The 16,279-nt window shown below is 37.4% G+C and overlaps 1 protein-coding gene across 2 annotated transcripts; it reads right to left on the bottom strand.

Moving 5' to 3' along the window:
- Positions 1 to 116: 116 nt before the first annotated feature.
- abhd6a (abhydrolase domain containing 6, acylglycerol lipase a) lies at positions 117 to 12,717 on the bottom strand. Of its 2 annotated transcripts, none has more exons than XM_044350228.1 (9): positions 12,552 to 12,717; positions 9,896 to 10,026; positions 6,267 to 6,426; positions 5,374 to 5,487; positions 5,018 to 5,150; positions 4,661 to 4,818; positions 3,344 to 3,398; positions 2,062 to 2,162; positions 117 to 815 (listed from the first exon to the last, which is right to left on the bottom strand). In XM_044350228.1, exons 2-9 carry the CDS (start codon positions 10,012 to 10,014, stop codon positions 636 to 638), a joined length of 1,020 nt encoding a protein of 339 aa, XP_044206163.1. In that variant the 5' UTR covers positions 10,015 to 10,026; positions 12,552 to 12,717; the 3' UTR covers positions 117 to 635. The 2 variants fall into 2 exon arrangements, with proteins under 2 accessions (XP_044206163.1, XP_044206162.1); XM_044350227.1 differs by having other exon boundaries at positions 12,574 to 12,716.
- Between the last annotated feature and the right edge of the window lie 3,562 nt (positions 12,718 to 16,279).

Genomic DNA, 16,279 nt, shown 5'->3' with positions numbered 1-16,279 from the left:
ATCTCGAAAAAATTATCTAATCTTTGACATTAATCAATTAGCTGAGGATGTGTCGCCATCCAGCGGTCCTTTGGTGTATTACATGCAAAAACAAAAACAGCAAACTTTCAAATCAATACATTTTTCAATAGATTTATTTCTGTTGTCCATAGACACTCTTTGCATAAGTGCTAAAATGATTGAATCACCTAATTTGTTTACTTAGTTTTTAGTTTGTAAACTAACATACAGAGTGATCACACATAAATCAGACAACACATTCACCTACAGTACATTCTTCATCCTGAATTTCAACCTGAATGTGTGCTTTTTTTTAGGACTAAACACACAACCAGACACCTGTCTTTACATGAGACATGACAATAAAACAGGTTTCTGAAGGAGAAATGTGCAAAATCCCACAGAGGAATGTTTTCATTAACATTTAAAACGGAGATTTAAAGCCTCCTGCAGGGTGCTGTGTAAGAATCAAACTGGTAAAAACTTCAGGAATATTTGACATCCTTTAGTGCGTTCATGTGCATTTTCATGCTGTCATAGAAAACTCTTAAATTAAACTATAAAAGAGCATCATCACTTTTATCATCATCACTATCAATGTCGTCATTATCATCACATTACATCATCATCACTCTTTAGGAAAGTTTCTTAGTGACGTCGCTGTTGACTTCCTGCACAGACAGGAAGTCCATGATGAGCTTGGCGGCTTTCCTGGGACGCTCCAACGCCACCGAGTGACCGCATTCATCCAAGATGGCCACCTGGCAGTTTGGCAGCGCCGCCTGCAGCACTGAAGCCCCCGAAACATCCAGAACCTGAGAGAGCAGAGACGTCGTCAGCAGCTGGTTCTGATTAAGCTGATTTATTATATTATTACATCAATATAATCAGTGGATGTTGATTGGAAGGACTGAATAATTTGATCGCACCATATTGATTGATATGTAATTGATAATTCTGAGGTCTGGTTTGTAAATAGTTGTACATGTTGATGAATTGATAGAGGGGTTCGACCAGGGACTCACACAGGCAGTGATGGAAAGTATCGAAGTACATCTACACAAGTTCTGCACTTTAAGGCTCTTTTCAATATCGATTAATCTATCAAATATTATCTTGATTAATCGATTAGTCGTATGGTCTATAAAATATCTCTCTCTATATATATATTATATTATATTATATATAAAATATATGATTTAATGTCGAATAATGTTTCCCAAAGTCCAAGATGCAACCAAAAATGTTTTGTTTTGTCTCGACCAACGTTCAACAACCCAAAAATATTCAGTTCACTATCATAAAAGACAAAAGAAACCAGAAAATATTCATATTTAAGAAGCTGGAAGCCGAGAATTTTAGCATTTTTTCTTTAAAAAAAATGACTTACAACGATTCATCAATTATCAAAATAGTCAAAGTAATCAATTAATCAATTAATCGTTGAAGCTCTGCTGCACTTAAATACAATTTTGAGTTAGTTGTACATTTTCTACTACTTCATACTTCTACTCAACAACATTTATTGGTAAATATTCTTTTTTTTTTTTAAATCTACATCTACATGTTTTTCACAGCAACAGTTAACAGTTACCGTTAAGATTAAAATTTTACAGACACAACATACGATCAATATATAAAATATACAACATTATTATAGATCAAACTACCAAAAAAAAATATAAAATAGTTAAAATTAAAGTCCTGCTCGCATGTTGATGCATCAACAATAATGATCCAATAATACAATCATATAATACTGACCAGTACCAGTCTGCATGATGAGTAATGTTACTGCTGATACTTTAAGGTCACATTATTGCTAAAACGTATGTATTTTACTTAAATAACATTCTGAAAGCAGGATTGAACACTCCCCCTCTGCACCTGGAGGCTCAGGTAAAGTCTATATATGTAAAATTCTTGATCGTATGTTGAGTGTTACCTGATGAAGACGTGATGTACTCAATAAATAAATCTCTCTTTTTTTTCGGAACATGTATTCTATGTGCGGGAAGCTTTTCACTCCAACATATATGTAGTTTTTATTGATTCATTTACCTGGTCTTCCTTCCCCCAGATGACCTGCAGCGGCGATGTGATCAAATGCAGCTTTTCCTGCAGCGAGTGACGAGACTCCTCCCCGACGATCTCCATGAACACTGAACACACACACACACACACACACACACACACACACACACACACACACACACACACACACACACACACACACACACACACACACACACACACACACACATATACAATAAAGCACATTGCAAGCTTATGCAAGAATTGTTGAAGCAAAGAAAAAAATAACTGCAAAATAAGTTAAAACAACAACACTGTAAATTTTCACATAAATTCTGCTATTTAAACAATGAAAGAAACACAGTTTTCTTTTACTAAATAATTAATTGTATTGCCTTCATTCGTTTGTAATGTGTGACAGTTATATTTGTCTGTTTGTATTGTTTTAACAATGTTTATGCTGCTCTCTTGGCCAGGTCTTTCTTGGAAAAGAGATTTTTAATCTCAATAAGACTCTTAACTGGTTAAATAAAGATTATATATAATTCCATTCACTCCTACTTTGCTGTTTTCTATAGCTGTCTATGAAACTCAACACTTGTATAAGTTTTGATTGAAAAGCCTACCAGGAGAAAGAAACATTATTATTTTCCATAAGAAAAAAAACATCACAGTAGAAAAATTAATTCATGAATGAGAACAGTGTTAAAAAGAAAAGCTGAGGCAGCAGAGTGATGAATACGACATGAATTAATGTACATTATACTGAATAAGGGCAGCAACTAATAGTTACTTACATTATCAATCTACTGATGATTTTTGTAATTAGTTTGAGATGTTTAAAAAATGTGAAAAGAAAATGCTCATGGCAGTTTCACAGAGTCCAAGTACACATCTTCAAACATCTTATTTTTGTCCTACTAACACCAAACAATTAAAATAGCTGACAATTAAAAACAAGTCATTTTTGGCAGATTAACTAATCGCTGCAGCTTCATACTGACTTTATCAATACAAACAAACATGGAGGAAGTGTTGAGTTTGCATCAATTGCAATAAAAACAGAACAGGAAAAATAAATATTCTTACTAAGTTATTATAAAATGTATTCAGGGAATCTAGAAATAAAGATCTCTTGATTTTATGCAGGAGAGGTAAATAAAGTCCCCACATGCTATCTGAGAGTTTATTTATTTATTTAGTTTATTAATTAAAATAATGTAACATCACTTCAGTAGTTTGGCTCTATTATTTATTATATTAAGAGGGACATTATAGAGGAGAAAAGCAGCTGAAGTGATGGACCGACCTTCTCTGTAGAAAGTGTTGTTGGGCATCCTGTTGTCAAGGAGACCACGCATGAGCTAACAAGACAAATAAACAAACACACACACACACACACGTGTTCATGGGTATTCCTCAAATGCTGCAGCAGCACTGATATTATGATACTATGGAGGAGCACAGATGTGTGAAGCTTTAAAAGTGTCTTAATCTGGTTGGTAAAGTGTCTTAATCTGGTTGGTAAAGTGTCTTAATCTGGATGGTAAAATGTCTTAATCTGGATGGTAAAGTGTCTTAATCTGGATGGTAAAGTGTTTTATTCTGGCTAGTAAAGTGTCTTAATCTGGATGGTAAAGTGTCTTAATCTGGATGGTAAAGTGTTTTAGTCTGGATGGTAAAGTGTTTTAGTCTGGATGGTAAAGTGTCTTAATCTGGATGGTAAAGTGTCTTAGTCTGGCTGGTAAAGTGTTTTATTCTGGCTAGTAAAGTGTCTTAATCTGGATGGTAAAGTGTCTTAGTCTGGATGGTAAAATGTCTTAATCTGGATGGTAAAATGTCTTAATCTGGATGGTAAAGTGTCTTAATCTGGATGGTAAAGTGTTTTAGTCTGGATGGTAAAGTGTCTTAATCTGGATGGTAAAGTGTCTTAGTCTGGATGGTAAAGTGTCTTAATCTGGATGGTAAAGTGTTTTATTCTGGCTGGTAAAGTGTCTTAATCTGGATGGTAAAGTGTCTTAATCTGGATGGTAAAGTGTCTTAATCTGGTTGGTAAAATGTTTTATTCTGGCTGGTAAAGTGTCTAAATCTGGATAGTAAAGTGTCTTAATCTGGATGGTAAAGTGTCTTAATCTGGCTGGTAAAGTGTCTTAATCTGGTTGGTAAAATGTTTTATTCTGGCTGGTTAAGTGTCTTAGTCTGGATGGTAAAATGTCTTAATCTGGATGGTAAAGTGTCTTAATCTGGATGGTAAAGTGTCTTAATCTGGTTGGTAAAATGTTTTATTCTGGCTGGTAAAGTGTCTAAATCTGGATAGTAAAGTGTCTTAATCTGGATGGTAAAGTGTCTTAATCTGGCTGGTAAAGTGTCTTAATCTGGTTGGTAAAGTGTCTTAATCTGGCTGGTAAAGTGTCTTAATCTGGCTGGTAAAGTGTCTAAATCTGGATGGTAAAGTGTCTTAGTCTGGCTGGTTAAGTGTCTTAATCTGGCTGGTAAAGTGTCTTAATCTGGTTGGTAAAGTGTCTTAATCTGGATGGTAAAGTGTCTTAATCTGGTTGGTAAAGTGTCTTAATCTGGTTGGTAAAGTGTCTTAATCTGGTTGGTAGACCAGGTGACAGTCTCGTACCTGTCGGGGGAGGTTAAGGGGGGTGTAGCAGCAGAGTCTGAGCATGTTCTCCATTTCCTGATGAGTGGAGGGAATCAGAGGAATCGACTCCTGCTGCGGATTCTTCTCCAACTCCCTCAGATGACTGATGAACTCACTATCTGTGGGGTAGACCAGACCTGGAGGACAGAGAGGACGAGGAAGAGGAGGAGGAGGAGGAGAAAGAGGAGGAGGAAGAGGAGCAGGAAGAGGAGGAGAGGAGAGGAGAGGAGGAGAGGAGCATCTGTAATTCTGCATCATGACATCATCTCAGGTTTGAATCCTGGAGGGAACGACTGACGCTGTAACGTGCTGCAGCAACTGTCTGCTGAGTTTTACCTGCCGGACACATCAAGGTGACGCTGGACAGGTAAGTAGGATAACAGGCAGCATAAACACCCGCAACGTTCCCACCCATCGACGTCCCGACCAGGTGGAAAGGTCTTTTATCCAGACCAATACTCTGCACAAACTACACAGAGAGACAGAGAGAGAGGTGTTATTTAATTTCATGATCAGAAACGTCAATGACAGAAATGTTCAAGCTGGCGAAACATTTCATACACGCTAGTTTTCCCATCAAGGTCATTACTGCACTGATATCATGACGTCTGATCCTGGTCTAAGAATCATGGAGGCGTTGTCGTCCCTCAATCTGTAGTGTGTTTCAGTGTGTTAGATTCACTCATACAGACCTGGTGGATTCGGTCGACCTGACCCTGAATGCTGTAGTCCTTGGCGCCGGTGCGACTCGTCCCCTCGTGTCCCGGCATGTCCACACATACCAAATGCTGGTTCTTGGGGAGGTACTGGAGTACAAAACAAACACGACACAAGACTCATTAAAATGAAAGGTACGTCCACAATCCAGACTGGCTGGATAAGCAGGTTTTGAGCAAATAGCGTGTTCACATTTCTTTGACATATGTATTTTTATTGAAGCATTTTCAAAATCCTGAAATAACTTCAGTAGCTTCATTTTCCCAATAAACCAAATGCAGAACATATAAACCCTCAAGCACACAGTAGAGAGTAGACAGAGCAGTGAAACCAATCTGTGTAGAAGAAATAAAACAAAGCAAAAACAAAACACAAGTAGGAAAAGACAAAAACAAAAAAATGACAGTGAAGTAACTCAAACCAGACAGTATGAAGACTATAAAATATGTTATTTCTCAATGTGCTTTGCCTCCTACAATGCAATGCACAAAGGAAATAGAGGAGCGGCTGGAAAATGTGAATTGTTGGTGCTGTTAAAACACCTCCAAAAAGTCTTGGAAAACAACAAAATAACAAACAAACTTATCAGAAAAACAGGCACTTGGACAAACATCAGTGTGATAAGAACGACCTAAAATGACAGAAACCTTCTTTGGGAAAAATGTATTTGATGTGAACTTTGATATTTCAGTTTAGCTGATGTCCAATCTGCCAACATGGAGGATTTATGACCTATACTGCAGCCAGCCACCAGGGGGCGATCAAGATGTTTTGGCTTCACTTTTTGGGGAACTGTCATGTCGTCCATCTTTAAACATCTATGGTCTGTACCTGTGTGTGTGTATATATATATATATGTGGGTGTTACCTTGACAACAGGCAGCCACATGTCCTTAGTGGCAGAGAAACCGTGAAGAAGCAGAATTGATGGTGTGGCGCCCCCTGGTGTCCCGCGGCTGGAATAACAGAAGCGGTAATTTCCACTGTGAGAGTAGCGGACCACCAGCCCCAGCCTGCGACGCCAGTACCTGGAGGATTAGAGCGGGATCACAAGAAGGTTTTATGTGTATTTTTCATCTGAATTTGTTTGTAATAGCATTATGTGTTCAAGAATTATAATTCTAACGAGACTAAGAGTCTACAGCCATGCTAGCAGCTCTGAGACACTGAGGTTTAGCGGATAATGTTTACCACCATCACCAGCGTGTTATCATGCTAATATTTGCTAATTAGCACAAAACCACAAAAGTGCAGCTGAGACTGATGGGAATGTCATTAGTATTGCAGGTATTTGGTCATAAAAAAAACTATTGGACACAATTCAAATTTGACCTCATGGTGGCGCTGTACAAAAAGTCAGAGAATTGAAAAGGTGATTACAATTCATCCCGAGGACGACATGAACGTGTGTACAAAATTTAATGACAATCCATCCAATAAAAATGTCAACCTCATGGTGGCGCTAGAGGTCAGGAGATCATCAAAGTTATTAGGCTTCATCCTCTGGGAACCATGAATGTTTGTACCACATTCTGTGCCAATTCATCCCGTAGATGTTGAGATATTTCACAGAATAAATGAAAACTTTGACCTGCTGGTGGTCATTGCCCTGCATGGCTGAAGTCCTGCAAGCAGCCCAGAGGATGTAGTGTTCATCACACTCCAAAGTGTACACAGCTAGATTGAAGAGGTTATAGAGCCATAGCTGCATGCACCTCCTCAAAAGTGTAACTCTTGTTAATCCCTTGTGTCAAGTATTGAACATAGACATAGTATTGATTTATCTATTCATGCAGCCCTACCAGATGTCACATAATCAACAATCAGTGCACCTGAACATAACTGAGATCTTTCTCTTTTAGTTAAATTCTGCTTCACTTGACGTTCTACACTTTAGTTGTTTTTTTTTTACAAGACATTACATAAATGAGGCTTTAAATGTGGCTTAAAAGATTGTCCTGAGGGTGGAGCTAGAGGAAAGGTCAGGGGGTCATTTGAATTTCATTAAAATCTAGTCAGTAGTTGTTGAGACGCTGTGTGACACAAGTGTTAAATGGATTGACGAACCAAAATTGCCATTATTTGGGGGCAAAAACCATTCAGAAGTCATGTTTGTCTGTGTAAGTGTGTGAAATAGCGACTGTGATCTGCCAAAGTCCAGAGGGTCACATTCCTGCTTCTGCTTGTTCACAATAAAAGTGTATGTTTGAGACAAGTAACAATACAGCAAAGCAACAGCCTGTAATTCACAGCAGACCCGACACAGCATTCTGTCACAAATTTTAAATACAAATTTTAAATATGTTTAAAATATATATATATATATATATTGTGGAAACACAACTTTACTGTACTTTACAGGCAGATTACCAAAAACCTCTGCAGGACATCTGTCACTCTGCTGCCCACAGGGGACAATGTAGCTTTGGTTTGTCTTAAGGTGGCGCTAGAGGAAAGACATTAAAGAGTTTATCCTCTAGAGAGAGAATGTGTTCAGTAATTTTAAAGAAAATCTGGTCAGTAATTGTTGATGTTTGTTACTCTGGACCAGAGAGTTAGATGAACTGACTCCAGCGTTTACACTATAATAATTACAGCTACGGCGCCCCTTTACAGATTTTTTGAGTCATAAACTACTTTCAAACAGGCTTTCAAATGGTTGTTTGTTCAACAAAGGAAGTTGAGTAAAATAACCGCAGTATTAACATGGTTTTAAGTGTGAGGATGCTGCTGACCACAAAGATTGAGGACGCCTAGTTCTGCTGTAACAGGGTGAATGATTTTATCTTTTCTGCATTTCAACATCATGATTAAGTTCTCTACACACGAACAGCAGCAGAATCGTTCTGCACCAACATGAGCCATTGTTTTGCTAGAGAGAGAAGACAGTGAACCTTGTGCTATGTCAGGTTGTGTTGTGTGCTGCTTGGATTTTAGACCTTCAATTAGTTTCAACTTTGACCTTGTTTGTCGGTGACCTTTCTATGTGCAACCAATTAGATGACCGTTGTCCATGATATAACCTGACTGTGATGGAGGAGAAGTTTATTTTCTGTGTTTCAGAGATCCCAGAACTGTCCAACTGGGTGGACACTGGAAACTAGACAGACCCTGTTCACACTATAGGGACAATATCTAGAATAGAGTGAATAGAATACAACTTTATTACCCACCAGAGTGGAAGATTGTCTGTAGCTCACCAAAACATAAAAGCAGCATAAGAACATGTAACATATACTCTAGAACAAATGTGGTAACGTGAAACCACTAAAATGAGTATAAAGTACACTACAGTACACTAGTAAAGAATACAAATACTTAAAACAAAACACAAAACATTAAAACACACCATAAAATACTGTGGAGCATGATTTATGGCTCAGTTTTTTAGTTTAAAATGTTGATTGCACTTAAAAGACTTTTGTCCTGATGGTTTACAGCTCACTTAGCTTCATCTGGTGCTTCCCATCTTATCTCGGGAATGTCCTGGATGACGTGGTCATCTGGGCTACTTTACTTAGTCTGCTGCAACCACGACAGTGGTGAACAACTGATGGATAGTTAATCTTGGCATTATAGTTATGCACTAAAGGGATATGATGTAGCTTCAGAGTCAACTATAACTGACGTGCACCTCCTCACAGATGTAACTAAATGTCTAATTCAGAAAACACTTCTGATAAAGCATAAATCTCACCTTTGTGTTGATTGTTCAAGTTTGTTTTCAAGTGTAAAATCGACAAATTATTGCCCTGCTGGCTGCTGGAGAGAAAAATCAAGTACTAAAAGTACTAGTGGGCGTTTTCCATCCTCCGGCCTCAAGGACCAGCAATAAGCCCATTACAGCATGTCATAATAAAATGAGGAAAAGACGACTTCACACTCAAAAACTTACTTGAACAAGTGTCACAAAAGTAAGATTTATGAGTTTTGAAACAGTACTATTCGGTTTTACAAGAGAAAAGACTTTAAGGATGAGGACTAACTGGTTGGTTTGACAAATGTATGTCTGGTTAACCAGCCCGTCTCTGCTAAAAAAACAGCAAACAGTCACTTCCTGAAGCTTTTCTGAGAGAGACCACAGGACTGTCTCATCCGCTGCATGGAGAAGACAGTCCAAACAGGTGATTTCCTGCTACCTGGTTAATGTTGATGACGTAAACCTTCGCTACCACAGATGTTTCTATATCTATGTTCGCTACACTCTGCCTCTGCACTGCACTGTGCCGCATCAAGGTTCACACAGCTCAAACTGCTCATCATGAGTAGGGGGTCTTAGAAACAAGTAATGAGTAGACAGAGGTTATTTTGAAAAGCCTCAATGTGTGTTACAAGTTACAAAGTCAGAACATTTTCATAACAGTTCATATGAACTCTTTTGAAGGACAAAATAAACACAACCTGACTGAAAACCACCAGCAGTCTCGCTGAGCTACACTAGACACACAAAATACTAACCACTCTGATGTTTTTGTACGAGTGTGTTTGTGTTTTTACCAGTTGTAGGCTTTAAGAAGCACTCCAGGCCAGAACAGGAAGGAGGTGATGAAGGCAAGGACAGGGACCACCAGGATACTTCCTGCCAGCATCATCGGTTTAGCCACACCCTGCTCCATCGCTGCACACTCCTTCAAAAATAAAACCGCACAAACAAACATCGTCATTTGCTCTAAGCTCAGTTTGTGAATTGTGAATGCTGACTCTGTGTCCCATCAGCCCTGCAGCTACTAGCATCAGAGCCGTGAAGTACTGATTACATCCTAAAAACAGTCAGTGATTATAATTTCTGAGTCTGAGATCTTCTCTGAGCATTAACCAGTGTTTTAATGAATTAGCATGCATGGTTCAAGATGAGCCATTAAAGATATACTTAGATGTTTTGGGGAAATTTGTTTGTTTGCTGAGTCAGATGAGAAGATGAAAAACAAATTTATATCAGTGTGTTCAGTACAGTGATGCTGATTAGCCTAGCTTAGCACTTAGCACTAAGCAGGTAAATCCAAGCATATATTCCAGAAGTGATTTTAAAGGGGCCATATTCTGCTTTTTGTTATTTTTATATACCTGTTTTGTTATTTATACAGGTGATGATGTTGGATATCTATGCTAAATGATGTAGAAATGTTCCCCATAAGTCAAGCATCAGAATTCGGCTTGAACATGTACGGATGTATTTGAGAAGCTGACATTTTGAGTAAATAACAAGAAAAAGTAGTGAAATCCTACAACTATAGTTTGTTTCATGGGTTGTTGACGTAGCTTCCTGAACGGTGAGAAGTTGGCCGTTACGCAGCTTCCAAGAACTGGCCAATCAGAACAGAGTGGGCTCCTCGGGAGGAGGGCCTTAAAGAGAACAGGAGCTAAAACGGCCATAAAGAGCCTATATAAGATAAATAAGGAGTTTTTAACTGTAAATCATGCAAAGATATTCCAGTAGAGCCCCGAATATAAATACTGGAAATGTGCATGATACTTCCCCTTTAATGTCCTGTAGGTCAAATTTTCATGATGTCATCAGGATTGTTCACAGTGTGCTTGAGAATTGAACGTTTTAACAGAAATCATGTGTTACAAACCAGGGGTGTGTGGTTTCAAAGATGTTTATCAGGCAGGAAGGGTCTCATGAAAAGCTGTAATAAGAAATGTGTGACTCAGTGTTTTTGGAGCCTGACCAAATAATGTAGTAAAAGGGAATTAAAGTCAGGGTATATTTTTAATCTGTCCCCCAACATTATGGAAATGTTATAATAAGTCACTGGACTTCCCCTTTAAGTAGGCTAGGTTTCAGCTATAGTCATCATAATGTTTGTGCATATCTAACATATAGTGACAAATAGTAGTCTGTTTTTAGAAATATTACGTCACAAATTGATCAAATAATGTTTTAGTAAAATCATGGTATGCTTTATACACACAATATGCAAACTAACTTCATGAAAATCTGAAAAAAAAACTGACTTCATGGGGAAAAAAATCATTCTGGTAGCATATTATGTTTCATTTTACTACATGATTACTGCTGAAACTAACAATTATTTTCATTATCGATTAATCGGTCAATTATTTTTCCGATTATTAGATTTGTCGTTTGGTCAATTCAATATCAGAAAACTGTGAAAATTGTGATCACTGTTTCCCAAAGACACCTCTAAATGTCTTGTTTTGTCTCAGTAACCCAAACATATTCAGATTATTATCATAGGAGACTAAAGAAACCACAGAATATTCACATTTGAGAAGCTGAAATGAGAGAATTTTGACTTATTTTTTTAATAACTCCAAAGGATTAATTGATTAATTTAATAGTTGGCAACTAATCAATTAATTCACTTATCGTTGCAGCTCTATACATCATTTATGTTATCAATAACATACAGTCTTAATGTATTGTGTGTATGCTATTTAATGCAAACTAGCCTGTACAATTCAATAATATGATAATGACATGAACATATATCTATATACGCTACATGTAGCCAATAATCTGGAAAAATTTAAGTTTCTATTTCAAGAGTGAACTTTAATGCTTTAAACCAACACAGATTAGAAGCCCTAAAAAGTGATGTGAATTAATTTATAGCAGGTTCCTCTGAACTGGCATGTTAACACAACCAATTGAGCAAATTACAACCACTGAAGAAGACCGTGTGAGCTGACTGATAGTTACAGAAAGTGAGTGGACCTTTAGTTGCGGTTGTTTAAAAAATAAAGATTGTGGTTAATTTACATAAAGTTACATAACTAATGGTGTCAAAATCAAACTGTAGAGTCTTCGGCAGCAACCTTGGAGGTGTATAAAAGCGTAGTTCACGTTTAAGAACCGGAAAACGGAACTACCTTTCTTAACAGAGTCTTTGCTGGTTTCCCGTAAATTGCGAAATTGAGACATATTTTTTCATCTAAACTGACAAGTCTAACGGCAGAACATATGTTTGAAGCATCTCTGTTAACCAGCAGATAAGAATATTAAATTTCAGCCGCGTCTATCCGGGTAAACATTGTAGGAGACCTTTTAACATGTTGTAGGGATTATGCAGCAAACATGATCATAACAGAGACTGTTGGTTACATAAACATACTGACTGAAGATCACAGTCAGCTGCTACAGTAAAGATACATGAATTAATGTTCACTATGACCTGTTTATAGTCACCTGTACAGGAGAAGAACCCTACCTGTCTGAGTCCTCTTGGATCTGTCAATGCCGGTTGCCCTCCATTCAGTCCGCTCCTCCTCCTCCTCTTTCACCCCAAATTACACAACAGCCTTTCATCTGCACTTAAAGGGGAAGTACAATGTGCTGCATTCAAGGAACTGTCGGGGAAATAGTAAAAAACGTAAGTGTGCGACTGTGGAGTGCCTCCGCACGAGGGCGCCACCATCCCAGGTCTATATTATGTATCCTTCCGCCTCACATCTACAGTCTACAGTGTTAAAGGATGATAGGTTCACATCAGACTGTACAACAAGAGCTGTGACAACAGGATGAAACAGCTGTGAAGGCCTACGACCATCCCCATCCCACCACACACACTCCTTCATCCTCCAGAGCTCTGGACTCGACCATTGCACACAAACTGACTCTTTCACACAGACTACATACACAGAATACATAGAAATATAGCCGGCCTGTGTAGATATCATTACTGTATATTTTATTTAAATTTTGCATTCCCTGCTTCACATATATAACATGTACATATATAACTATAGCTACACCTACCAGAACCTTTACTTTTGCACATATTATGCACATCTTTTTTTATTTTTACAATCCACAAGTCAGGTCATGTATATAGCCTTAGTATTGTAATATTTATAATTTGCATAGATTGAATTACATTCACTTAACTCCTCATTTTGTTTGCATTTATTACTCCTGGTTTTTATCTGTTTCATTTTTTCCTGCACTGCTGCAACATGCAAATTCCCTTCTGTGGATCAATAAAGTCTTATCTTACATACTTTTACTTTCAAGTCTGACTTAAAACAAAACTTACATGCTCATGTGCACATTGAACCTGTTTTTACAGGCTGTAATCATTCTTCTTGTTCATACAGGCTGTTAAAAGTTAGTGACTGATGTTCAGCAGTTCATGTAGCATCAGCTGTAAATCTCAATTACAAACAGATGAACAACACTGTTCGATACTAACAACATGAAAACGTTAAAGATCCTTTCTGGTAGAATTAGAGCAGTTTTATCACACAGGAAAGGTTTCTGTGTCTTTGTTTTGACTTTGTTTTTCTCACTGGTTTGAAGTGGGCGGGGCTCAGGTGGAAAAACGTGACGTCAAGCTCTTCCATTCACCAATCAGGAGTTATCGGATTCCAAATGGACAGTGAGAGATGTTTGGCCAATCAAATCTGATCAAATCACACCAACAGATAATAATAATAATAATAATAATAAATGAAGCGACAGCTGCGAGATAGTTCAGGCAGCCCGACTCGAGCTGCTGCTCCTCTCACTGTAACATACTGTATTTATCATACAGTCAGCATCCCTCCAACATCAGTGTTTCCTTGTGGGGAGCAACAAGGTCAGACGCCAAACACCAATGCTATACATATTCTACATTTAAATAACAATCTAATCCATGTGAGCTGTCTGACTGAACTAAGGATGTTTTTTCTTTACTTTAACTTTAATTGTTGCCTGTTTAAATACCTAATGTCACAGAGAAATAGTTTTCAAGGGCTTAAACCAATCTTGTGGTTAACTCTTATAAAATTTATTTATTTCTAAAATGATAATGGATACATTTAAGTACTTTTTGAGCATATAGTTTGCTTACTTGTTTAGCTATTTACTTTTTTTGTTACTTTACTTTTTATTTTTGATCAGTATTTGAGTTCAACTATTGTAAAACAGGTGTCATTGTACATTAACAATATTTTGTTTTTCTTTTCTTGCCTATGTGTAATTATGTCAATTTAGTTTCTTGAGGAGTCACGGAGGAAATAAAGTCTTTTAGCTCCGGTTTGCTTTCCTAAGAAAAATATCTGACTCTTTTTTACGTCGGTTTAGCTAAAATCTCTCATTCACTCCCATTCAGTTCCACACAGAAGAGAAAACACCTGCAGTTCTTTCTTTCATTCAGTAAAGTTAATCCATCACTGTGGACGTGAAGATGTAATCAGAAGGCCAACATCAGGACGTGATTTCTGTGACTATTTTAATCAACTGGACAGATGAAGGATGAATGATGTGAAATCATTTCAAATGTAGTCATTCAAAAACCATGTTTTAACAATGCCTTTATTAGGCCTCATAATCTTGGATAATCTGTTGTAAAAACTCAGAGGAAGTCCTGAATTAGTCTTCCAGATCTTCTATAAACCCTCCCTGATCTCACTTTGTGCTATTAAAGGCCATAAAACTCTGCAAACCAAATAAATTTGTCTACGTTTGGGACTGAAAATATCCTAATCTGGTTTTTCTTTCATGGTTCAGGAAGCGGCTGTCAGACGGTCAGCAGGGTGATGCAACGGCCCAGGAACGTTGGCCGAGAAACCACGGGAATACTTCACATTCCTGCTGGGAGTAGGTCAGCGCACACACTCACTCACTCACACACATACACACACACACACACACACACAAACACTGGATCATCTGATTTCTTTTTTCTGAAACCTGAAATTGTTACTTAATCTTTGACCAGTGTTATACGTGAAACTTTTTAATGCAGCTTTGTTGTATGCAGTTGAATCTCATCATAGTTTGTTCTGTTTATTACTTTCAGCAATTAACTTAAATGTTGAAAGATAATTTAGTTCCCTTAAACTGAAATTATCAGAACTTTGGATGAAAAAGTAGGGATGGTTAAAACTGTGTTAAAACTACCTTATTTTCTTTTGTGCTCTTTTTATGTTTACTGGATTCTATGTTTATGTTTAAGCTTCATATGAAGAGTTAGTTCTCTATAGTATGTTATGCATTTATTTATTTATTGGTTATATATTGCCTATTAATGTTAAATATGTGGTATATAAAGGATCCAAAATTCACCAAAAGGGTTTCTAACATTTGTAATCAAACATGCTTTCATGTTGTGCATGCCAGAAAGAGTATATTACTTTTATCATAATTTTTCATCAAACAACTGCAAAATATGCCATAATTTACAACAAAGTACTGTTGGCAGCACAACTGTTGAAAATAAAGGTGAACAGTTCCCACTATTCAAGATACACTGGAAAAAACCCCACTGTAAAGTCAAGGTGCACAACGTCAATGATGTAATGAACTTTCAACATAAATGGTGTATTTAGAGATCAAAGGATAGGTTCACAATTTTCTAAATCTGTCTTAAAACAACAGTAAGATGCCCATATAACAGTGAAAGAGGTTTTCCTCGCTGTAATCATTCCTCCTGTTCATACTGGCTATTAAAAGATCCCCTTCAAATGTGCTTTCAATGTAAGTGATGGAGGCCAAAATCCACAGTGAGTCCACACAGTCATTTGGTGCAAAAATGCATTTAAAAGTTTATCTGAAGCTTATATGACGCTCCAGCAGTCTGAGTTAGTCATATCAAGTGAATATCTGCCACATTTACAGTCTTTTTAGTATCAAATTTCCTCTTTGTGTTTCCTGTTGAGCTGCAGTGGAAGTATAGTAACAAAAAGAGGGACTTTGGTACTAAAAAACTGTAACGTTGAAAGATATCTGCTTGATTTGACTCATTTGGACGCTGAAGCTTCATATTAGCTTCAGATAAACCTTTGAATATATTTTTACACAGAAGGACTGTGGATTTTGTCCCCCATCACTTACATTGTAAATGCATTATGAAGAGATCTTCTAATGGTCAAACTGTGAATCCGTCCTTTAAACCATCAGCAATACAACCATCCGTAAGGTCATAACTCTCT

Source organism: Thunnus albacares, chromosome 4 (genome assembly GCF_914725855.1).
Source record: "Thunnus albacares chromosome 4, fThuAlb1.1, whole genome shotgun sequence".
Classification (NCBI taxonomy): domain Eukaryota; kingdom Metazoa; phylum Chordata; class Actinopteri; order Scombriformes; family Scombridae; genus Thunnus; species Thunnus albacares.
Note: the sequence above shows the minus strand (reverse complement) of the source record. Positions and strands in the feature narration are given on the sequence as shown.